This window comes from Pimephales promelas, chromosome 21, assembly GCF_988280905.1.
Source record: "Pimephales promelas chromosome 21, fPimPro1.hap1.1, whole genome shotgun sequence".
In the NCBI taxonomy this organism is placed as follows: domain Eukaryota; kingdom Metazoa; phylum Chordata; class Actinopteri; order Cypriniformes; family Leuciscidae; genus Pimephales; species Pimephales promelas.
This window is the reverse complement of record NC_142789.1, coordinates 28,214,179-28,239,680: the sequence shown is the minus strand read 5'-3', so window position 1 is coordinate 28,239,680 and position 25,502 is coordinate 28,214,179. Positions and strand designations below refer to the sequence as shown.

Here is a 25,502-nt window from a genome sequence, read left to right as displayed (position 1 = left end):
TTTGAGAAACGCTCTAGACACACACAAGTGAGATGTTAGCGCCGCGCGGGGTTTGTGTTTAAAGAAGAACATCTCACAGGAGAACAAACGCATGCAAACCCAGCCTGATGCCGCCTATTAGAAAGACAAATGTTTTCACAGGGAAAAGCGTTGCGTTTCAGGGTGTTGATGTGCTGTTCGGCGCACCTGTTGTGCATCATAACCCCCTTGTTCTTTTAGGGCCATTCATGTTTTTTTTTGGTTGGTTTTTTTCTTTAATTTTATTTTTGTTACATGACGGAACAGTAACAACATACATATATAGAGGATCACAATGTATTCAACTATTATCTATTAGATTCATTATAGCTTCAAAGGAAACAACAGAAACAAAATATACAGGGATAACTTATAAAAAGAAGAATAAAAAAAATCTATAATATATCCCTTTTGCTTTTTTATTTTTTGCATTTTTAGGGCCTCAATGTAATGCTTAAGTTCAATTTTAAGTAATATAATGTATTATTAGTCAATTTCTGTTTGTGTATATGGTATTTTCCATACATAATTATTAAGTTAATCACCAAACTCTTATTTTTATTCTTCTCTTATTCTCTTATTATTAACCCTAACCCTCACCCTTACACTATATAACAAGAATATATTTTTACTAGATAGTAAAATCCTTAATTTTGAATTTAAATATTCAATATTCATTATCAATAAAAAAAAATCAGGTTAATAAAGAATAAATGTTTTATTGATTGTTCTTCTAAGTTACAAAAGACGCATTTATTCTCCTTGTCTCTTGAGACTACTCGACTAAATCAAATTAATAACCTAATGTGTAACTTCTTAAACTTTATTGGTGGGATAGTATTTACAGGTAAACTCCAGACCTCTCTCCTTTCAATCTGGTTATGCATTGAGTTTTTAAAAGATTTGCTTTCAGTTAATAGTTCTACATCATTTTGTCTTTTGTTTTTCGAGAATTTTCACGCAATTTATTTTTATGCCATTTGTTTTTTTTAATGCTTTATTTGAATATTCAGTTTACACTATGCTACAACAAAATTAGAGCATCACAATAGTTAAGAGTGACACCACTAAAGAACAAATAAAAGTAAAAATTAAAAACAGCCACATAAAAAGAAAGGGAAAGAAGAGGGAATTACACAAATAACTATGAATTACATATTAAATGCAGTAAAATTTAAAAAGAAAATAAAAAGTAAAAAAAAACATGTTCTGAGAGCTTTCTTGTTAGGCGAGAGTGAAATTGTAAGTAAATAATGTTTTATCTCTTGTAAGAAAATCCCACATTTTCTGGGGATTTTTTTTTTTTGGAACAGATCCAAATGCCTTTCTATGTATATTTTATATTCATAAATCTAGGTTATCAAATTGTAGACCTATTTTTGAAATAGCTGAAACATCATTCACACACATCGCTGATGATGTCATGTGTTTTGAGTGTTATCTCACATTCACGGGTCTAGGAACGCCACATGATTGTGCTGGGCCGGGGATTGTGGGTAAGATCTCAGATTTCAGGCTTGTCCAATAGGGGGCAGTCACTCCTTAAAACACACAGATGTGCATTAGTATCACGGGACGCAGGGAGAGGAGGGGCTGATGGGAAATAAATAAGTGCTGTCTCTTTGCAAAGGTCAGCAGAGCCGATGAACAATTAAAGACAGTCAGACACTCTTTCCCAGAGTCGCTGAGAACCAACAACACACTGAAATTGCTTTATGTGATACATATTTTAATTCGTTTTTACTAAAGTCAACTTGAAGTCAATATTTTATTTACTTTAATGTTTCACTTTCCTGGTTTTATTGCAATCTTTTTTTCCCAGTGCATGTTATTTCAAAGTAAAATAAAAAAATAATGTGTGTGTATGTATGTGTCTTTTTTTATTATATATTCAACCAAAAATAGAGTAGAAAATAACATTAATGACAATGTTATATGGTGTTCAAATATTGTATATACACAAAATCTCTCTCTCTCTCTCTCTCTCTCTCAGTATGTATATATATGCTGCAGAAGTAAAATGGGTTGCAAATGTTTTTCTTTGACTAAGTGAATGTTTTCATTGAATTCTTAGTTCAGTTTAACCTCATTATTACCATATTTAAATCCATTTCCCAGAATCCATTTGATATTCTGCCACAATCAGGAGTAAATGGAGTAAATATGATTAAAAAAAGAGTAAAGAGACATTACATTGATGTATCTTAAACATCCCACTAATGACCTCTGACCCCTCCATCTGTTTCAGCAGGGCTTCAGAGGAAGCCGCCCATGAGGAAGTGTGAACGGTGAAAAGCCGAAAGGTCAGAGGTCAGGATGACGACAGTAGCCGCAGAATTCGAGCACATGGACATCCAGCAACAATACCCGGACAGCGTGAACAACCGCTGGGAGGACGAATGGGACAATGAGAACAGCTCGGCCCGCTTGTTCGAGCGCTCTCGCATCAAGGCTCTAGCGGGTGAGTGGAAATCACAAATCGGGATTTAACAGGAAAACACCGTAAAAATGCCGTCAAACGGGTAATTGGTCAACAGAAAGTTTCCGTACTACAGTATATACAGTGAATAACTGTGATAGATCTAACCGTACATTTAATTTTACAGTAAAATACCGTAAAAAAATGCCACAGTGTCAACCGGTAATTAGTTAACAGAAAATTTCTGTACGACAGTATTTACGGTGAATAACTGTGATAGATCTAACCGTACATTTAATTTTACAGTAAAACACCGTAAAAATGCTGTCAAACTGTTAATTGGTTAACAGAAAGTTTCCGAGAATAACTGTGATAGATCTAACCATAGATTTAATTTTACAGTAAAATACTGTAAAAATGCCACAGTGTCAAACCAGTAATTGGTTAACGGAAAGTTTCTGTACTACAGTATATATGGTAAATAACTGTGATAGATCTAACTGTACATTTAATTTTACAGTAAAATACCGTAAAAATGCCACAGTGTCAAACCGGTAATTTTCCGTAACAGAAAGTTTCCGTACATACAGTGAATAACTATGATAGATCTAACCGTACAGTTAATTTTACAGTAAAATACCGTAAAAATGCCACAGTGTCAAACCGGTAATTTTCCGTAACAGAAAGTTTCTGTACTACAGTATATACAGTGAATAACTGTGATAGATCTAACCCTACATTTAATTTTACAGTAAAATGCCGTTTTGGAAGTGAAAAAGAACAAGTCTGTATACTGTAATTTACAGTGGAAAACCGTAAATGAACATTCCCACAATTCCCTGCGTGACACTTCCCATTTGATGTATTTTTGTTACAAACTATAGTTTTGTCATAGTTTTTCTTAATCCGGTGTGTACATTAGGGTTTTATGTTACATTTAATGTTGTTAAATTAATGTTTTATTGCATTTGTCAAGTGTTAACATGATGGTGTTTAGTGTGTGTGTGTGTGTGTGTGTGTGTTTAATTGACGCTGTGCAGCTTCTATACATCCATGAACTTTCTTGTGGAAAAGCTGTCTGTGATGAGCTTTGATTGATCATGTGACTCATAATTACAGTGATTAGTGATTGTCAGTGTATTACAATGGAACAAAACAGACATCAGTACATCAATGTGTTCTTAAATTAACATTATATCAGATAATGAAATAATTTTTTACTGTAAATTTACAGTAAAACTTGCTACCGTGTTTTTTTTTACCGTAAATTGAACAGTAGTTTTTGTGCAGTGTAGTGTCCATCTGTGCTGATGTTAAACAGACGAACATGACCTTGTTTCAGAGCTCGACAGAGAGGAACAATAAGAGAGGTTATTAAGTGTTTTTTTGTCAGCTATTCTGTGTTTTGGAGTTTGAATAGCTGGATAATGTGACGCCTACTCGCTCGCACATGACATGCAGTGATTGTGTGCGTAGGAGATCTGTGGCAGAGAGAAAGTGGGCGTAAGTTCACACTTTATCCGCTCCTGAAGCTCCCACACCATTCCCAGCGAAACCCTCGAGCCCACAGACCAACTCGCGTCGCTCGTACGGGAAACTGTACGTTACATAAAATCAATATGGAGATGGATGATGATTTATTCATGGGGTGAATTTTTAATGCGGTTACTATAGAAACAATATACCTGCTTCTTTTGTAGGGCACTTAGACTCTCTGATGGAGCATTTGATCAATAATAATGCTAAATTCAGATTTACAAAACATGTCTGAAATTGCCTTTAGTCAATGGATGCTTATATAAGAGTGTGTCGTCATGAATGTTCATTAAAACACTGAAATGCATGATAAAGCATCGGTTGCATTGTTCCTTGCTTCCATCATGTGAAAAATAATCTCTAAGTCTAGAGAGTCTTTGATTAGGACACATTTATGATTATTATCAGTGTTGAAAAGAGCTTCCCTTTTGTGGAAACCGTGATTACGATTCTTTGATGAATTGAAAGTTCAATTCAGTTTTATTTGAAATACAATCTTTTGTAACATTATTAATGTCTTTACTGTCACTTTTGATCAATTTAATGTGTCCTATCTGAATAAAAGTATTAATTTCTTTTCAAATTCTTCACAGCTAAATGTTTATATCTCACAATTCTGAGGGGAGAAAGAAATTTTAAAATAAATAAAAAATTAAAAAGATTTAAGCAGGTTTTAAACTCAATAATGCAAAAAGATATAAATAAATTTCCATACTTTTTAAAGACTTCCATCTTTTGTGACATTATAAATGTCTTTACTGTCACTTTTGATTAATTTAATGTATAAAAGTATTCATTCCTTTACAAAAAAGTTTATATTTCACAATTTCAAGTTTTAAACTCAGCAAGATTGCAAGATAAAAATTTCCATAACTTTTTAAAGACTTCCATCTTTTGTAACATTATAAATATAAAACATCTTTACTGTCACTTTTGATCAATATAATGTATAAAATTATTAATTTCTTTGCAAAAAAAAAAAGTCCTCACAATTGTAAGTTTATATCTCACAATTTTGAGGTGGGGGGAATTGCAAGTTTTAAACTCTGCAATTCAAAAAGTCTTGCAATATAAATTTCCATAATTTTTAAAGACTTCCACATCAATCCACCTCCTCAACCCCTCTGTAACTCTCACTGTGGGGTTTCATTGTATTTCATTCTTTATATGATTTATTCTCGTTAGACCTTGGATGACAGTGGCATATTTCCCTCCGCTGGTTTCCATCCTCATCATGGGTTCGCATTGCTGTGTTTACAGAGGTGTGATGTTGTTTATGAGCGCTGGCTGGCGGCGAGAGTTTCCTCGTATTCTCTCGGGGTGGCGGAGCTTAAACAGTCGCTTCGCTCTCCCGGAGACTCACTTACAAACTTCAGGGATAAAGAAGATGGAACATAAAACAAAAATATTAAATCTCTTCCTCTCTCTCTCTCTCTCTCTCTCTTATTGCCAAAACCCACAAACCATTTCTGGAGTTGTAAAAAATCCCCAGCATTCCAGTAAAGCATCTCCGTTTCACGTGATTGTGTTTTCCTGCATTCCTGGGCAGCAGCGCATACACAACCCTTGCTCTGTCCCTCTTATTCTGTATCATGAAGCAGGAATAATGCACCAGAGAGAGATGTTTAAAGCTGCAGTGTTTAAATAGGCCATGTCTTGATGTCGTTTTCAGGCTCTACTAGAAATTGAATGTTGATTATTTTCTTCATATTCTCCATTGTTGCGGCTCCTCTCTTCCCAGTCTGTCAGTAACGCTCTGTTTACTTCCTGTCTCTATGAAGCCCCTCCTTCTGAAAAGCACACTGTGCTCTGATTGGTCGGCTGGATTAGTGTGTTGTGATTGGTCGAGCGCTTTGAGTGTGTTTGGGAAATGTCCCGCCCCTTTCCTAACTCAACCAGGCCCCGCCCCTTTATTCTGCATATTAATTATTATAATGAGGAATATTGTGACTTCACGGAAGAAACTCAAGTCTACAATGGAGGTGAACATGGAAGAAAGCTGAATATTTACCGTTTCCACATTTTTAGTGGGTCACGAATTGCTACTAAAGGCGTGGAATTAACAAACTAGTGACATCTGTGAGTTTTCATACTAAACAAGCCATGAAATTTGAGATCAAGAGTTGCAGGAGGAAGTACTGAATAGTTTGGCACAACTTTTTATTATGACTTTTATTTTGCTTTTGACTCGGGCCAGAAACTGCATTGGTAAGCAAAGCTCGTTTATTCTTTAGAGGATGTAAACCTCTCGTTTAAATAGAAGCAGAATTGTGTTTGCTCTCGCTCTGATCTCTGCGGTCTCCTCACGCTGTCGTGGGCTCGGATGGGAAGTCCGATATCACACTCCCAGAGGTCGGATCAGGCAGGAATCTCAGGCATACCTCAGTAATGTGGACCATGTGCTCGAGGAGCCGGGGGACGGGGCGCCAGGTTGAGGGAAAACCACCCCTTTAACGGTGTTATTATTATGCTAAACACGAGCATGTGTGCGTGGGGTTTATTACGGATTGATTCTGACACTTTGTTTAATTCGTTTGCATTTTCTAAGAAGTTTGTGCCTATTTTATTAAACTGTTCAAACTTTTATGGTTTATGTTAACTTAATGATCTCTGCCATTATCATAAGCAGATGGACAGACTGACAGGCGGATGGACGGATAGATGGATGGATGGATGGATGGATGGATGGATGGATGGATAGATAGATAGATAGATAGATAGATAGATAGATAGATAGATAGATAGATAGATAGATAGATAGATAGATAGATGGATGGATGGATGGACAGACAGATAGATAGATAGATAGATGGATAGATGGAACGATAGATGGATAGATGGATGGATGGATGGACAGATAGATAGATAGATAGATAGATAGATAGATAGATAGATAGATAGATAGATAGATAGATAGATAGATAGATAGATGGATGGATGGATGGATGGATGGATGGATGGATGGACAGGCAGATAGATAGATAGATAGATAGATAGATAGATAGATAGATAGATAGATAGATAGATGGATGGATGGATGGATGGATGGATGGATGGATGGATGGATGGATAGATAGATAGATAGATAGATAGATAGATAGATAGATAGATAGATAGATAGATAGATAGATAGATAGATAGATAGATAGATAGATAGATAGATAGATAGATGGATGGATGGATGGACAGACAGATAGATAGATAGATAGATGGATAGATGGAACGATAGATGGATAGATGGATGGATGGATGGACAGGCAGATAGATAGATAGATAGATAGATAGATTGATAGATAGATAGATAGATAGATAGATAGATAGATAGATAGATAGATAGATAGATAGATAGATAGATAGATAGATAGATAGATAGATAGATAGATAGATAGATAGATAGATAGATAGATAGATGGACGGATCGACGGACGGGCGGACGGACGGACGGACAGACAAGATGAATGGATGAATGAATCTCTACCTAAATAGAATTAATGCTGACATCATGAATAATTAATTCCTCTCAGTTGCCTGGTTTCCTACACACACACACACACACACACACACACACACACTCAGGGTTCTGTCACGTATTGGTTTGTGGGACAGCGGACTAGTATTCCACCAATGAAACACGAGCATCTAAATTATTGACCGGTGTCGTGAAAAATAAATGAGTTGTTTGTCGTCTCCTCGAGTGACTGCTGTCCGTCTCACACACTCTCCTCACTCACACACACACTCACACACTCTCCTCACTCACACACTCTCCTCACTCACACACTCTCACGAGAAATGTTTGAGTTGATATTGAGATCTGGTCAGACTGCTGTCCTAAGGCCAGTGTGTGTTATATCACATTCCTTGTATTTCCCACAGCAGTTTGGTCTTGTGTAATTGTGGGATGTAGTTTGAGTTCTGGAATGTCGTGGTCTGTGTGTGTGTGTGTGTGTGTGTGTGTGTATGGTTGTTCATCTCATAATAAAGGAAAGGAAACACCCACAGACCCCCTGTCCTTCCTCTATCCTTCCTTTCCTGAGTTCGTCGGCCAGATGTCTGTAAAATCACCCCACTTACTGTAGCTTCACGAACGCATTAGATCATCGTCACACACACACACACACACACACACACACTGTATCCAGACATTATCCAGACATTTTTGTCTTTGCTGAAATCAGCACTTTTGAGTTCGCTGTCGAATAAGAGCAGTTGTGTTGCGTTACAACCGAATCCCTCTGGAATTGTGGGATTGTGCAAGTACATTTTTATAAGATCACAGTGAAGCATCATGGGAAATGTTGCCTTCTCTGACTTGCCAAAGGAGCGATTGTCTCAGCGCCAGCAGAAACAAGCCGTTATATACGTTTATCCCTCAGTGTGAGAGAAACAACACATCTGAAATGTATTTGTTGGAAATCTGCGTTCATGGTCAGTTCACACATGTCTTTATCATTCTGAGATATCAGCTCTCATCATTTCCATGTAGAAATACTGCTATTGATTAGAAAACGTCATGTGATATGAACGCACTATTGATGCTCGTTCCTCTCGTATGGATTATGACGACTAGACTGTGGATCATGTCAGATGCTCGAGACGAGGGTTAGGAACTTGACCAGTTTATCCATAAATCCACAGATATTCCAGCAATTTTCTTTACAAATTATACAAATCTATTTGGACATACAAAAATGTAAATCATTCTCATATATATATATATATATATATATATATATATATATATATATATATATAATATTTATCAAATCTATAAATTGATTTTTTTTATCTTGTGAGCATTACTTTTTTGCCTTTTATTTTTTAAATATATATCATAGTATATCAACAGATAATATAATTTTGTAAAATATAACATAAAATAATAATTTAATATGCTTTTATCTTTTAAATATAATATTGTTAAATAATTGTATTATTATTAATTTTTTTAGAGTTATAAAATGTATAAATATTTTTTCCCTTTATTTTGGCTTTAAATTTTTCCAGCTTTTATTGTTAAAATATAATATAATATAACGTGGCGTAATGTAGTGTAATATAATATAATATAATATAATATAATATGCTTTCATCTTTTTTTTTAAATACTATTTTTAAATAATTTTATCATTGAAATGACTGGGAATGAATGTAAATCCACTCACACACACACACACACATACACACGCATGTGGGTGTGTGAGAGAGAGACTGGATTTCCATTTGTGTGTGCGTGTGTGTGTGTGTGTGTATTTCCCTTCACTTCCCATCATTTGGTGATATATTCATCAGATTATCTTCAGCTTATTCCATTTAGCGTCGAGTCTTCAGAGTAACGTGTGTATCGGCAGTGTGTGTGTGCACCAGAACCCCAAACTCTGTTTATCGCGGCGCGAGGGATGATTTCAGCTCTGAGAGTCACACACACACTTGTGACAGAGAACAGAAGTCCAGACGGAGGTGAATTAAGCGCGCTGAGGACACGTGGACGTCTTGTGACTTTAAAATGACACAACTGACTGTGTTTGTGCACAAATATCCCTCTCACTGCAGGCCCAGATCCTCCACAACACCCTCAGGCCTCGATCCCACGCCACATACTCGCAGGAAGAATCCAACATTTGTTTCATTTGGAAATACAGGATCATGGGACACATTTGGTCACATTATAGCTTATCTCATGCTTACTTGAGGATGCTTGTGGAGAGAGACACTACTTCAGTGATTATTAAGTACCATGGCATACTGTGCAGATAATAATATATTAATATAGCATATATTCACTAAGATGTTATATATATATATATGAAGAGTTCAGATGCAAAAACTTCTAAGTGCCGTTTGAAATTTTCTTCTAAAATGATCATTTTTATCAAGCTTGTATATTTAAGTTCAGTAATTTCACTTAAATGGCAGTGAAGATTACCTATTAATTGTCATTTAAGTGAAATTACTGAACTTAAATATACAAGCTTGATAAAAATGGTCATTTTAGAAGAAAATTTCAAATGGCATTTAGAGGCTTTTGCATCTGAACTCTTCATATATATATATATATATATACTTTGTATATTAGGGCTGTCAAACGATTAATCACAATTAACCGCATCCAAAATAAAAGTTTGCGTTTACATAATATATGTGGGTGCACTGTGTATAATTATTTTATATATATATATATATATATATATATACACATGCATGTATATTTAAGAAAAAAAATATTATTTATATATAAAATATTTATATATGATATAAATTATATATATAATCTATAGTAAATACATAAAAATATTTCATATATACAAGTATGTGTGTGTGTATATATATATATATATATATAAAACTGACTGTATATTATATATATATATAGATAATAGTATATTAATATAGCATATATATGCACTTTATTTTACTGCTCTGTTCTATAATAAGTACATATTATGTACTTATCATAGTAATTGCAATATGTGGGTAATAACTAGGTACTAACCCTGAGCCTAACCTTAAACAATACCATATTAACCAGTACTTTTAAGTAAGTGCACATATTGTAAAATAAAATGCAACCTATTTCTCTAAAAAAATGTTAATAGAAATTGAAATGAAATAAGCTGAATTATTAAAATGACTAAAACTGAAATAAAAAAAAGACAAAAAACACATTCAATTAATAAAACATAAACAAACATTAGCCATTAGTCATTCACGTTTGTATTTAGCAAATGTGTGAATTCGAAAGAAAACAAGCAACAACAAAAGCTTGATCTGTTCCAGGAACAGTGTTGCTGACAGAAAACAAACCAGCGTTTTATTGCTTGATTTATAACGTTTCATATCAGCGCTCCGCTCTCATAAAAACACTCCTTCGCTGCCTGTAAATATCCCATGATCCCTTTTCTTTCTCATTGTGGCTTTTAGTTCACCGTTAAGGGCCTTTGCATAATCCTGCTTTTTATCACGTTTAAGACCCATAACAAAAAGCAGACGGGAGCGTTTGCCATCATCATCAGTGTGTCAGGACCTTTCCTGCTCCTGACGTAGCCGTGCGAGTGAGATTACTGAGTGGGAATTACAGCAGATGTTTGCTTTACAGTGGAGTGCCATTCAATAGGCAAACTTTGAGAAGTAGTTCAAAGTCTGCATTCATGGCAGAGTCTCTCCTCACCTTGCAGACAGACGGGCGGCGGGGGTGGGGGACGAGGCCAATGGAATTTCAGGCAAACGGAATGTGCGGCAAACGGAATGTTGGGCAGGATGCGAGTGAGCTCGACATTCCAAAAAGGCCGTTCCGCATTTCTTACGCGACTTTGCTTGTGTTGCATGACTTTTAAACAACAATGCATGAAAAATGAGCCAACTTCCTGCTCATTCTCCTCCCCCATCTTATCCGGAGACTTGGTACGGCCCATCTTCTCCTCCTCTTTCATTGTAATGAGGTGGTGACATCATGTGCAAACACACAGGCTGGTGAAATTACAACCCTTTCGCCCTCCTCTCTGCTCCGTTAAAGGAGTCTCACAGAAACCCTTGCAGATTCAGAGCAGTCGGTCTCGAGGAGTGTGTCCTCATCCTCTGAGTCTGAGTGTGTGACCGGAGGAGGGGCGTTTGTGTGCTGGATTTTTTTTTTTTTGGGGGGGGATGCTTCTTTTGAATGGGAAGACGAACAAGCATGCATGTCTCCTTTAGGACATTAAACCTCTCGCTCTTTGGATTTCTTTGACTTTAAAGAGGAGCAGAAGTAAGCCTTTTCCCGCTGCCGTTCCTTCTCATTGGGAGGAATCTGGAAATAGTTTCCCTCTCGGTCGGGGATCATGGATTTGGAGTGGGAGTCCGGGGCCCCCGAGGGCTTTTACCAGGAGCCGAGCTTCCCCGCGCAAATGGCCTTCAACTACAACCAGCTCGAGGGGCGTTTCAAGCAGCTGCAAGGTGAGATGCGCCCCGGATGTGGGAATGCATTGTTTACAGGCGTTGCTACGCTGAGCCGTTATGATGCCGATTCACCAACTGCAGCTGTGATTATACATGCATATAATCATATGTAAACCCATGCGTTGAATGTATGGGTGTGTAGATGCATAGAAAGCAATCCTCTGGCTGGTTTTAGATGGTCAGTTTTCTGTGCTTGACCTCCCTTCCCCAAAATCACCGGGATCCGAGTCAATGAGGGGGCTGAATGGCCCGTCATAGACAACAATGGAGAACCCGGGAAGGTGGGAGTGGTTGTTTTGTTCTGCTGACTATCACAATGATAGTGCACGTTTCTTAAAGCCGCGGCTTCATGTGCATTTGAATCGCGCGTGCTAACGAGTCCGGCCGTTTAAGGGCTCTTTAGAATAAGATGCACGAGAGGCCTTTGTTGTTGCTCATTGTTCACTCTCAGAAAAAAATGCTGTCACTTACTATTTAGGTACTAATATGTGCACTTTTAGGATCTAACAAGCGCTCTTTAGGTCCAAATGAAAGCTTTTGAGTGTGTAAATAGTTTGACAAAGCAAATGCATTGACTGTGGTGGACACTTTAGACTTCAGCAACCTGGAGAAATTGTGTGTTCGTCGCATCTTTTCTAATTGTGGGCAAATCGATAGATGTGCACTTCACACACTCAGCGATTTCACACATTGCTTTCGTTTGCCCTTTCTGTGGTGCAGAAGTCTCAATGCATGCTTTTACACATCTCGTCTGATAACCAAAGCATTTGAAGAGCCATGCATGCAGGATGAGATTGCACAAGTTTAATGAAACGAGTCATTGGTGTGTTATCAGTGAAGAAGCAAACGGCGATGAATCACGGCCCAGTTTGAGGTGTAGATACACTGGATGGGCTGAAAGTGTTACAGTTATGCATTTAGCAGATGATTTTATCTAATGAAATGTGTTTGTGTGCAGATAATCAGTGACTCAGATTAACCATGTACCTCTTTTTAGTGGTTTAATGATGAAAACTTGACCTTTTACCTGTGTTATAATAGATTGAGTTATACAGCTTACTCTCAGGCTTGTAAATGACTTAATATTGTAGATAAACCGTATTGCTCGTCATGCATAATTCACAGTTTTAGTGTTTCTACTTTAATGTCAACTGCGTTGTGGATTTAAATGATCGGGTTATCAGGTTCAAATGCGACTTATGCTTGTATACTGATAGCACATATTAGATAGCGTTTGCTTTCATACTGACATGTAGCGTCTTGTTCCTCAGATGTGATGGTTTGATATTAAGATATTTAGAAGTTGCAACCCCGCCAAAGCTCTGTGTTTTATTATGCATTTTAAAATTCAATGCAAACTACACAAGAGCATTCTTCAAACGCTCATATCTAATCATTTATCATCATGATAAGATAAATGACAGATTCTTGGATTATAGTGCGATTTTGGACGGGCTTCAATAGTCTGAACACATGATCCTGGCAGCTTGTGTTTCCACAGTTCAGTGACGGTGAGACTGCGTCCAGCTGATGTTGGGCCTTTCTGGACCGGTTCTGCTCATAGGGTTCGTGCTGAATCAGATCTTTTGTGGTCCGTGTGAGTTGCTGCCAAGCGTCTGGTCTCCTCAATGACCTTCTGTTGGGCTGTTGGCAGAGATCCGCACTGAGAGAGATGTCTGACCGGCCCGGGAGGATTTGGTCAGCGTGAGGATGTTTGATTCACTCAGTGTCCTGTCATGACGAGCCGACACTGATGTGAGCGTCTCGGCTGGACTGAGAGCGAGAGACGGTAGATTCGAGCGAAGGGAAACTCAGCGCTCAAAGATACGCAGAGCCACGAACCATGAAGCCTTTCCTGCAGTGAACACTCACTCAGAGCTCATTGTGTGACACACTAAACTATTACGTGTCACGTTTCACAGAGAACATTTCATTCAAAACCTGTTTTGGCCAGCTATTCTAGTATTATTTATATTCGGTCATATTTTTAATTAGCCTTTGTGCTTTTATAATTTGTTTATATATATATATATATAGTTTTTTTTAATAAATATTTCTGTACACTCTAAACAATGTTGGGTTGTTTTAACCCAAAATGAGGTAAAATATGGTTAAAAATGTAATTTAAAACTTTCACTTTCAACTGTACATTTTTTAATTATATTTTATACCAACATTTGGGTTTGTCCATATTTGACCCAAATTTGGGTTGAAATAACCCAGCATTTTTTAGAGTGTAATTTTAGTGTTCAACTTCAAATTATTTAAAAATCGTAATATATATATATATATAATATATATAGTTTTAATTCAAATTCAAGCTTCCAAGTAATATTTATATTTTATTTTATTTTATTTCAGCTTGAGTTCAGTTACTAAAATATTTTTTTATGTTTGTATATTTAATACAAGTTTAAGCTATATATTTTATTACAGCTTGAGTTCAGTTACTGAAAACAATGTTTTATATTTTGAATTTTTTTTTCAGGTCATTTTTTATTTTATTTCAGCTTTATTTCAGTTACTGAATACAACACCGTTTTCGTAATTTTACTTGCTAAATGTTTGGAAAAGTGTATCTATACTACCTTAAAACATGATGATTAAACAATAAGTGACATTGATAACATCAGCTAGAAAATAAAGTTATGCACTGATGCTGTGTTTCTCTCTCCAAACAATCATACACTCTTAAAACGCTGGGTTGTCTTAACCCAATTTTGGGTCAAATATGGACAAACCCAAACGTTGAGTTAAAAATTAAAAAAAAAAAAATTACCCAATGGCTGGGTTTGTCTATGCTTGACCCAAAATTGGGTTAAGACAACCCAGTATTTTTTGCAACCCAGTAGTAACTCAAGAAAACTTTACAGAAATGGTAAAAGAATATGTATGGATGCGAAACTCTGAGAAAAGCTGTAGGTTATGAGCACACATGCAAATGAACAGTAAGTGTGTGTACATCTGCAGTGATGCACTCGAGCGCATCCTCCATTCTGTGTGTGTGTATCTCTGAAACTAAGGGTGGAGTTTAAACCAGTCGACCTGAAACAGCAGATTGAGTTAGAGATACACACACACACACCTGTGATTGCTTCACACACTCCTCATCTTTAGCTCTGGTCCCAACTCTAGTACCCTATATAGGCAGCAGATGCAGACTAGTGCCCGATCTGGAGTGATTTAGCTGCTGTAATGTTGAGTGTGTTCATCACTGTCTCTCTCTAACACTGGAGGATCTGTGAGTCCACAACAGGAATGTCATCACTTAAAACATGGCATGATAAACATGCTTCCCTCGGCTCGGTGTGTTTAAACGGGAGAACCGTGACTAATGATGTATACAGGAGACACATCGTGCAGAAGTTCATTTCAGTAATTCAAATTAAAAGGTGAAACTAATATATTTAGTATATTTATCTATATATGCATGATTTTACTTCTGAGGTCCGACATTTCTGCATTTGAAATCCTTTTTTTTTATTATTGATTTCATGTAATATTCAGATTTTCTGAGATGGGGTTTTCATAAGAAGCCAAAATCATCCAAATTATAACTTTTGCATGAAATTAAATTTTTCGAGTTTCACCTGTGTGTGTGTGTGTGTGTGTGTGTGTGTGTGTGTGTGTGTGTGTATATATATATATATATATATTTTTTTTTTATAATGATGAAAAATATATTCAAATAAATAAAAATCTACTCTCTCTATATAGTTTATTTTACTTTTTGAATACAAAATAACTCTATATAAGCCTATATATTTGATTCGTTTATATATATTACAGAAATTTGATTTAAGAATTTTAAGAAAGGATACTTGCCAAGATGGGCATTTTGACATAATCACACAAAGAAGACACGAAACAGAGGTCGAAAATGAACTCAATATTCTATTTTGCCCAAAAAAGTATCAATCAATCAGTCAATCAATCACTATTTTGCCCCACATTCGAATGTTGTGTGTGTAAGTATCCTTTTGTATGCTGCATGTGTTTTCCATCAGCACCCGCAGTAACGGCCTCTAAGAGATGTGAATCGTCACATCTGTATTATTTTTGCCCGTGTTTGAGATGCCCAGACTGTGTGCTGTGCTTTTAGCCTGAAGTGTTGAAACTCTGTTTGTTTTCGAGCCGAGCGCTGAACGTGATACGCTGACCTCGGAGATCTGTCCACTCCGCAGGAAGTCTGAGGAATTCCTTTCTGCTGACGTTTACGCCACGGGAAGCAGATAATCAGAGGAAAGGAGGAAACCACCCATCGACTAAACCTGTCCCGCTCCTTCCTTTCAGGCCGGGTCACAGCCGTGCTCATTTACAGCAATATCGCACGGCTATGAGCGTTTAGTTATAGTTGTTTGGGGTGGTGGCTAGGGTGTTCTGGGTGGTTGCTAGGTGGTTGCTAGGGTGTTCTAGGTGGTTGCTAGGTTGTGCTAGGGTGTTTTAGGTGGTTGCTAGGGTGTTCTAGGTGGTTGCCAGGGTGTTCTAGGTGGTTGCTAGGGTGTTCTAGGTGGTTGCTAGGGTGTTCTGGGTGGTTGCTAGGTTGTTCTAGGTGGTTGCTAGGGTGTTCTGGGTGGTTGCTAGGGTATTTTGGGTGCTTGCTTTGGCATTTCTGAGCGGTTGCTAGGGTGTTCAGTGCGGTTGGTTAGGTATTTTAGGTGGTTGCTATGGTGTAACTAGGTGGTTTGTAGGCGTCACAGATGGTATGTGTTTTTTTAGAATTCTTAAAATCGTTAGTAACGAGCTAGTAACATTTTTAAATGTGGCCTGCGTTTGCGTTTGCATTTGATTTGAATGATTTATCAACTCAGAAAATTAGGCAGAGTAGAAAATGCTTCATTCATATGAAGAGATGGTCTCACTTATCGCTGATGGGAAGAATGCTGTGTCTGCTCTTTTTCATTTCAGTGGAATTCACATTCAGAATAATGTTATACAAAAAAGTAATAATTATGATTAATTTAAATTTTTTGTTCTTTCAGGGTTGGACGAACCCATCTAGGCTGACTGTAATGAATATAAATCCTGAAATCATAAAAACTTGATATATGGACTGCCGTTCAAACATTTAAAAATAACACTTTTATTTAGCAATGGAACACACATAAATGCTGTTTTTTTTAATCTTTGATAAAAAGGTATTGCCAAAATACAATATTCTACCAAAATATTAACTGGTTTTAACATTGATAATAATCATGAATGTTTCTTATACACTAATGTTCAAAGCTGGGGTCATTTTTAAAGAAATTAATCCATTACATTGATCAAAAGTGACTGTAAAGACATTTATATTGTTATATTTCCAATAAATTCTGCTCTTTTGAACTTTCTATTCAATAAAGATGAATCACAGTTTCAATAAAAATATGAACTGTTTTCAACTCTGTTAATAATCACAAATGTGTCTCATCAGATCCTCATATTAGAGTGATTTGTGAAGGATCATGTGACACTGAAGAATTGGAGTAATGATGCTGAAGATCACAGGAATAAATTACACTTTACTGTATATTCACATAGAAAACAACAGATTTAAATTGCAATAATATTTCACTGTTTTTACTGTATTTTTGATCAAATAAATGCAGCCAGGTTTGAACACTAGTGTCTAAATCCCTCGAATTTGTGCATTTTATTTGCATTTTTGGATCCTACTTTTTTTCCTGATAGTTTGATCATATTGTTTCCCCTGAAAATAAAGACAATGCTATCTGTGTGTCGCAGGACAGGGTGTGGTGTGTTTCGAGGTCAGCAAACAAAGATTTTGAGGATGCAGGAAACGCCAATAAATCAACAATCGCTGAACTCTCACCGCCACATCAGATAGCATGAACATCTTTAAAACGCTAGCGTGAACCCGCGCGGACGCCATATTTCTAGAGTGCATGATGTGAGAATTCAGTTTTCCAATCGTCTCCTTATTGAAATATACTGAAGCATTTAGCTTTAGCATATATGACTCGTCCGACCTCCTGACTTGATTAGCGGCCCAGACGCCAGTATTGATTTATCTCAGATGCTCAAAGGCAAATGTTGGCTGACTTTTATTTGACTTTGCCATTGTGATTCAATCACATTTTCTGGATATTTTTTCCACTTAAGGATACTTGTTTACAACACACCAGTTTTATTTCATTTAATTTTTTTTATTTCATTAATTTTTTTTTTTTTTTTAAGTTCATTTAACTTTTTTTAAATTTTATTTTATTGTAAATTTAATTTAACAGCAGTATTATATAGCCTTTTATAATCAACTCATCAGTTAATTTATTTTATTTTTTCTTTTGTTTATTTAATTATAAATTTTTATGTTTTTATTTTTTTAAATATTTTATTATTTTATTTCTTTAAAAAAATATATATTTTAGTTGTTTCTCGTAGACGGCACGCTTTAACACTTTCATCCTGAGATGCTTAAATCTTCAAAAATAAAGTCACATCCCAGTAATGATCAGCTGGAGGGAGAAAATGTGCTTTATCGTGAAAATAATGTCAAAATGTGCAAAAACTCCCTCAAGAATACTTGTATACAATGTCCTTCTAGTCTGATATAGGCTTTGCAGTGTATGGTTTATAAGAGGTCATAGACACTGAGATGTGTGTTTGGAGAGTTTATAACACTGATATTCAGTGGGACTGGGACCCGTGTTCGGTCCAGATGCGGACGCATTCCTGCAGCGTTCCCTGCGGTTTGAGTCGGGCCGAGGGGGAACACTGACGCCGTTGTTCGCCCTTCCCACAATCCTCTGGGAGGATCCGCAGGCTAACATGTAGCATTCGTTGGCCTTGGCTGTGATGTTATCGGTTCACAAAGCAGCCCGAGTTCATATTATCTAATTTAACTTAACAGCAGTATTATATAGCCATTTATATTCAAGCCACCAGTTAATTTGTTATTTTTTGTCATTTTATTATTTAATTGAACTAATGTTTTATTGTTTTGTTTTCTATTTATTTTTATTAATTAATTTAATTTTGTTATATTTTTATTTTATTTTATTTAACAACAATATAGCCATTTATATTCAAGCCACCAGTTAATTTCTTATTTTTTGTTGTCATTTTTTTTACATAATTTAATTTTTTGAATATTGTTTTATCATGTTTTCTGTTTTTAATTAATTAATTACTTTTTATTTATTCAGTCATTTTTAATTTCATTTTATTAATGTTTTGTATTTTTTTTTTTAGATTTTTTTTTTTATATATATTTGATCATTTTATTTTATTTCATTATTACTTTTTATTTTATTATATTTTTTAAAGGGGTGGTAAAATGACATTTTCACAAGATGTAAAATAAATCTCTGATGTCCCCAGAGTGTGTGTGTGAAGTTTTATTTTTCTATAGCATGTTAAAGTTGTCACTTTTTGAGAGTTTGCAAAAACGCACCATTTTCGTGTCTGGCCCTTTAAATGCAAATGACGTGCAGCAGAGGGCGGGGTTTCAAGAGCTGATGTGTGTTAGCAGCTGCGATCAACGCTTTGATACTGAATAGCCTGAGATGCTTAAATCTTCAAATTAAATGAATTAGTTCAAAAGTAAAGTGACATCACATGATCATGTGCTTTATCGTGAAATAAAAAATAATTTTATTGCATTTTATTTTACTTTAGTTATTTAATTTTATTCTCCTAGAAAGCACTCAGTAAATAGAGAACAGACATAAAAATTCATTCATTTTAAGTTATGTAATCAAAATGCATTTTCCTTATACAAATTGGATAGAAATAGTTATTTTTTTAATATCTCACTTGTTTGAACACACTCCGCCAAAGACCTCGAAGCACTCATATAGGCGAGTCAGACGTGTAAGCAGAGGAAGGAACACACACACACACACACACACTGTTTTTCCTGCCGAAATATTCCTCGTCCAGGAAAAACATGCATTGTGAAATGTTGTGGTTTGGATTGAGTTTATAAAAGTGAGTTTGCATGAACCCTGAGGTAAAGTGTGTTTTCGAATCTCTCAGTTAAATATCTTAGTTTCTCCTAAAATCACTTTGTACATCGAGATATTACGCCGGTCTCATTCCAGATGTGTGCTTTTCTTGTAGTGTGTGTTTGTGGTCATGCATTTTGCAGTCCATCCAGGAGAAGAGAGTAAACCCGCCAGACGTTTTTCTCTCTCTCTCTCTCTCTGTGTGTGTATGAGAGTGACTTCATCTCTCATGTCAAGCTTCATACACACACTGTTCTACTTCCATGATTTGGTTTCATAGCCGTTCCGTCGCCTTTGGAGAAAATCAATCTTCAGTTTTGCACATGCGGTTCAAGTCGTCTGTGTTTCTTAAGTCTATAATACACTCTCTGCGTGAGCTGCAGAACATTTATAGTGTTATGAGTAGAAACCAATCCATCTATCTATCTATCCATCTATCCATCTATCCATCTATCCATCCATCTATCCATCTATCCATCCATCTATCCATCTATCCATCTATCCCTATATCTATCTATCCATCTATCCATCTATCCATCTGTCCATCTATCCCTATATCCATCTATCCATCTATCCATCTATCCATCTATCCACCTATCCACCTATCCATCTATATATATACGTATATATATATATATATATATATGGCATATTTTAGGACCATAGATATTTAGCATTGTTTTCATTATTTTATATTATTATCATAACATTTAATACCATATTGAAAATTTATATTGATAATTAGTCAAAAACAAAAGCTTAGAAGATAAATAAGCAGCAGAAGTGAAATGTGCTTTGTTATAATGAAAATAATTTCACAATGCAAACATTCTTACAGTAATGGTCCTAAAAAATATTAATTATTTTTTATGTATTTATTTCAAAATATTTTTATTTGATTTTATTTACCCAGACACCAAATATTTAATTTATTTTTACACAGTCATCAATTATTATTATTATTTTTATTTTTTATTTACCCAGAAAAAATTTTCATCATTTTTTTTATGATTATTATTAACCCAGACACCAAATATTTTATTTTATTTTAATTTACACCGTCATCAATTATTTAAGTTTTTTTATTTACCCAGACAATAAATATTTTCATAATTTTTTTTATTATTTTTATTTTTCATTAAAAAAAGATATTTTTATTTTTCATTAAAAAAAAATATTTTTATTTTTCATTAAAAAAATTACCTGATTTAATTTTTTTTTTACATGCTGGTGCTTGGCATATAGAAGTGTGTGTCCTCTGTCCTGCTTCGGGCAGATGTTCCTCTTCCTCTGATTGTTGGTTCTGTTGTGTGTCGGGTCAGACCTCTCCCTCCATTCTCTCTCTTTCACTCCCTGTTCTCGTCTTCCTCTCATCGATCCCGGTCTTAGACAGACCCTTGCTGTGTGTGTGTGTGTGTGTGTGTGTGTGTGTGTGGGGGGGGGGGTCAGTCTGTCGTCTTTAACACACCAGGAAAAAGGAGGCGGGAAGACAATCGAATCAGACGCTTACGTCTGTGTGGACGAGGAATGCAATAACAGGAAAATTGGGAGGATTATAAATAAGTGTGTGCATTTGAACCGCTCACCCGCGGGCGGACCGCGTAAATAAACACCCTTTGTCTGCATTACATTGTTCGTCGCGTTTGATTGGTGGAGAAATCGTCTGATTGCACATGAATGATGGGATAATGGCTAGAAAGTGGCTGAACTTTTGGCAGGGTTTCGGGTTGCGACATGGTTGAGTGTGTGTGTTCACACAGACTATTTTAAAATCATTTGATTCTTCATCCAAAAACCATCATTAGTATTCAGGAATGCTTTTGGGTTTCCTGGTGCAAAGTTTGTGGACCATCACAACGGCCTCATTTCTTCCTAGAAAAACTGGTTCATTCCTGTCTAAATATAGCACATATAAAACACAGTTCAGCTGCCAAATCAGTCGTTTGTTGCAGATTAATAATACGGCATATAATAATTCATTGGGTGATTTTTTGTATCATTACATTACTTGTTAACTTAATTAGCACACAGCTGGAATAATTATGGATTATTGTTTATGGGAATATTTTTATTTAAAGTATTATTTAAATAATATTTTGAATGAAAAACATATTAAGATTTTATTGTTATTACTATTTTTTATTATTTAAAAATATATAATTAATTTAATTAATATTTTTATATTGAATTATTTTGTATTAAAATGTTTAAAATTAAGACTTATTTAAATGATTGGTTAAATTTTGTATACAAAATTGTATTACAATTAATTAAAATACATTTGATAGTTTTATTAATATTATTTTTATTTATTTCAAAATAAATTGTATTTAAATCATATTTTTATATTTAATAATTTCGTGATTTTGTATTTATTTATTTACTTAAAAAAATATTAGAATAAAGAACCAAAAATAAATTGAGATAATTGTATGTTTATTATCTATTGTAAAATATTTTTAATTTCATTTGTCATTTGTTTATTTTTATTTAATATTTAATTTAATAGTATTTTTACATTTTAATAATACCTGTTCATATTAAAAAATAGATAATGTTATTATTATTATTATTAATAAACTTTTGATCATTGTCTATTTTATAATAGCATTGCTGTTGTAGCAGTTTTATTAAATCAATCCACTCCAGTCCGTCACTCCGAGCCTATTTTCCCACTATTAGGAAGATGCATATTAACATAAGTCTCTAGTGATCGATAAAGTGTGTGTTGTCCTCCTGCAGATGAGCGAGAGGCCGTGCAGAAGAAGACCTTCACCAAATGGGTGAACTCGCACCTGGCGCGCGTGTCCTGCCGGATCACGGATCTGTACATGGATCTCCGGGATGGACGGATGCTCATCAAACTGCTGGAGGTGTTGTCCGGAGAGAGGCTGGTGAGTCTGAGCTCCCTCATTTGCATATTCACGAGGCAGTGGTGTCGAGTTACATACACCGTTTATTGTAATTTTTTTGTTTATATGTCATTATTTAAGATGAGTTTTACTTTGACATTAGTTAAATACATTAGTTAAAACGCCGCCCAAAGCATACGCAGAATAAAGGGGCGGGGCCTGGTTGAGTTAGTGCGTGTCATCGGGTGATGATGCCATCAGTGGGGGCGGGCCCATGCAAATGAGCATGGATTATAATACTCTCGTCTGACTGTGGGTGGTTTGAAGACGTGTTATTATTTCGTCACTCCTGTCCTCCGAGTCAGATCCGGCCTTCAGAACACTGTGTTTTAGATGTGTGTGTTCAGTGTTGGACGATGACCCCAGTGCTTTTGCTTTCACTCAGATGATTAAGCATCTGCGTCATCTAATTGCCTGAAACTGTTCTTTCCTGTTCAGGGACTCAGACGTTGGAGAACAAGCCAGTTAAAACGAACGCTTTGAAAGAATTACTGAGCTTTAGTTCTGAGAATAGTCTCTCTCTCTCTCTCTCTCTCTCTCTCTCTCTCTGAGACACTGACGGGACAGGAGACTGGGTTGTAAATTCTTGTGACATCGTTCAGAGCGCTAGACGTCTCCTCGTAGTTAAACTCTAACGAGTGTGTCAACAGGTCACGACCTTTGTGTGTGAAACACCGCTGAGGGTCGGCGGGTAAACATCTTAACAGTTGAGGCTGATAAGAGCTTGAAAACACACATTTCTGACATTTCTGTCTAGGAAGTTGTATATTATATTGAGTGTGTGTACGTGTGTGTGTGTAAGTTTGTCTACGAGTGTGTGTGAGTGTATGGGAGTGTGTCTATGTATATATATGATTGTGTGAGTGAATGAGCGAGTGAGTTTGTCTATGAGTGTGTGAGAGTGTGTGTGTGTGTTTGTGTGTAAGAGTGAGTTTGTCTCTGAGTGTGTGTGTATCTGTATATGAGTGCGTGTGTGTTTGTGTGTGCAAGAGTGAGTTTGTGTGTGTGTGTATATGAGTGTTTGTGTATATGAGAGTGAGTGTGTGTGTGTGTCAGTCATTTCGTCTGTGAGTGTGTGTAAGTTTGTCTGCGAGTGTGTGTGTGTGTGTATATATATATATATATATATATGATTGTGTGAGTGAATGAGCGAGTGAGTTTGTCTATGAGTGTGTGTGTGTGTGTGTGAGTGAATGTGTGAGTTTGTCTGTGAGTGTGTGTGTGAGTGAGTGTGTGAGTTTGTCTGTGAGTGTGTGTTTGTGTGTAAGAGTGAGTTTGTCTCTGAATGTGTGTGTGTGTGTGTATCTCTATATGAGTGCGTGTGTGTTTGTGTGTGTGCAAGAGTGAATTTGTGTGTGTGTGTATATGAGTGTTTAAGTATATGAGAGTGAGTGTGTGTGTGTCAGTCATTTCGTCTGTGAGTGTGTACGTCCACATGTGAAACCAGTGTTAGTTCACACACACTTTCACTATCTCTCAAGGTTCTTGATAAAACTCCTTGTGTGTGTGTGTGTCAGTGACGGAAACACCTCTGTTGTCCAAGGCCTCGAGTCACATCCTAAACTCAGACGTGTGTGTGTGATCTATGGCGTGTTCTTCCTCTGTCGTTCCCTGAAACGAAGGTCTGTGGTGAGAGCTTGAGTTTCAAACCCTGTCAGGATTAGTTTACACACGCGTACAGGGAAGAAACCCCTACCCATAATGCACCTCACGCTGGATTTCTGAGCGATCGACACCAGCTCTGACTGTGTTTGTGCTCTGCGGTAACTATAGCAACGGTGTAATGAAGAAACGTGGACATAAATTTCCCTCGAGTGTGTCAGTTCTTCCCCTTTATCTGTTTAATCAAACATCTCAGAGTGTGTGTGACTCTATCAGTGTGTGTGTGTTTCAGTCTTCTGTCGAGACTCGCCTGCACTCATACAGCGACTCCATCCAAACTAAACACTGATGCACCGAATGAATGAAAGAGTCAAACTTTAAAGTTAGCGGTGTTCTTCTAGCCCTTATGAAGTGGTAGTGGATTTACTTGTTGTAAAGTTAGCAAAAGTGAGATATCTTAACAGGCGTCAGTAGACCAGGGAAGCCTTTACAACGAGCCGTTCGTTCATAAATGCTGAAAATCGCTGTGAAAATACAGACCGGAAGACAAAGGGGGCGGAGCTACACACACTCTATAGCAGGGGTCCCCAACTAAATTGGCAAGATGTCCACTAACCCGATGAGCCCAGTAAACGAGGGTCCGGACATGCAAAAACACCCGGCAAAATAAGTTTTCTTTCGTTTTATTAAATTGTAACCATGTCAACAAATTGACAAAATCTTTGACAATAAAATCTTTATCTTTAAATGTATTCAACTGATTTTGTTGAAATTCATTCATGTATTACTTCATTTTAGTCCAAATATTCAAATGTCAAACCTTTCAACATCAATAACAGCAAAAGGAAGCGTAATTTTTATTGGCGGATAATTTTCATTGAAAGTTGTGTGTCTTGTCTCGATATGCCACTTGATGTTTCCACTTTTAACAACAGCAACAGACTCCAAACAAATAAGACACACGGGCCTCGTACAGCTCGATGACGGCAAAAATGAACATGTACACTTCAGTCCTCTCATCTCGAAAGATGCGGTTTTCAGAGTCCACTTTTCTAATTTTTGACAAAGCCATAATAATCAATTCTCGAATATCATAGTAATGTGTGTACAAGCCAAAGTTTGTGATCTCTCCAG

The 25,502-nt window shown here is 36.2% G+C and overlaps 1 protein-coding gene across 3 annotated transcripts in view; it reads left to right on the top strand.

Moving 5' to 3' along the window:
• The window catches only part of sptbn1 (spectrin, beta, non-erythrocytic 1), a 90,585-nt gene that overhangs the window by 24,904 nt on the left and 40,179 nt on the right, over window positions 1-25,502 (top strand). The window contains exons 2-3 of one of the 3 annotated variants that reach the window (XM_039674184.2): window positions 2,267-2,479; window positions 22,597-22,748. In XM_039674184.2, the coding sequence (XP_039530118.2) occupies window positions 2,335-2,479; window positions 22,597-22,748 (297 nt within the window). In that variant the 5' untranslated portion in view covers window positions 2,267-2,334. Of the gene's footprint in view, window positions 1-2,266; window positions 2,480-11,517; window positions 11,903-22,596; window positions 22,749-25,502 lie in introns of those variants that run through there. The other 2 variants (XM_039674185.2, XM_039674186.2) reach the window with 2 other exon arrangements.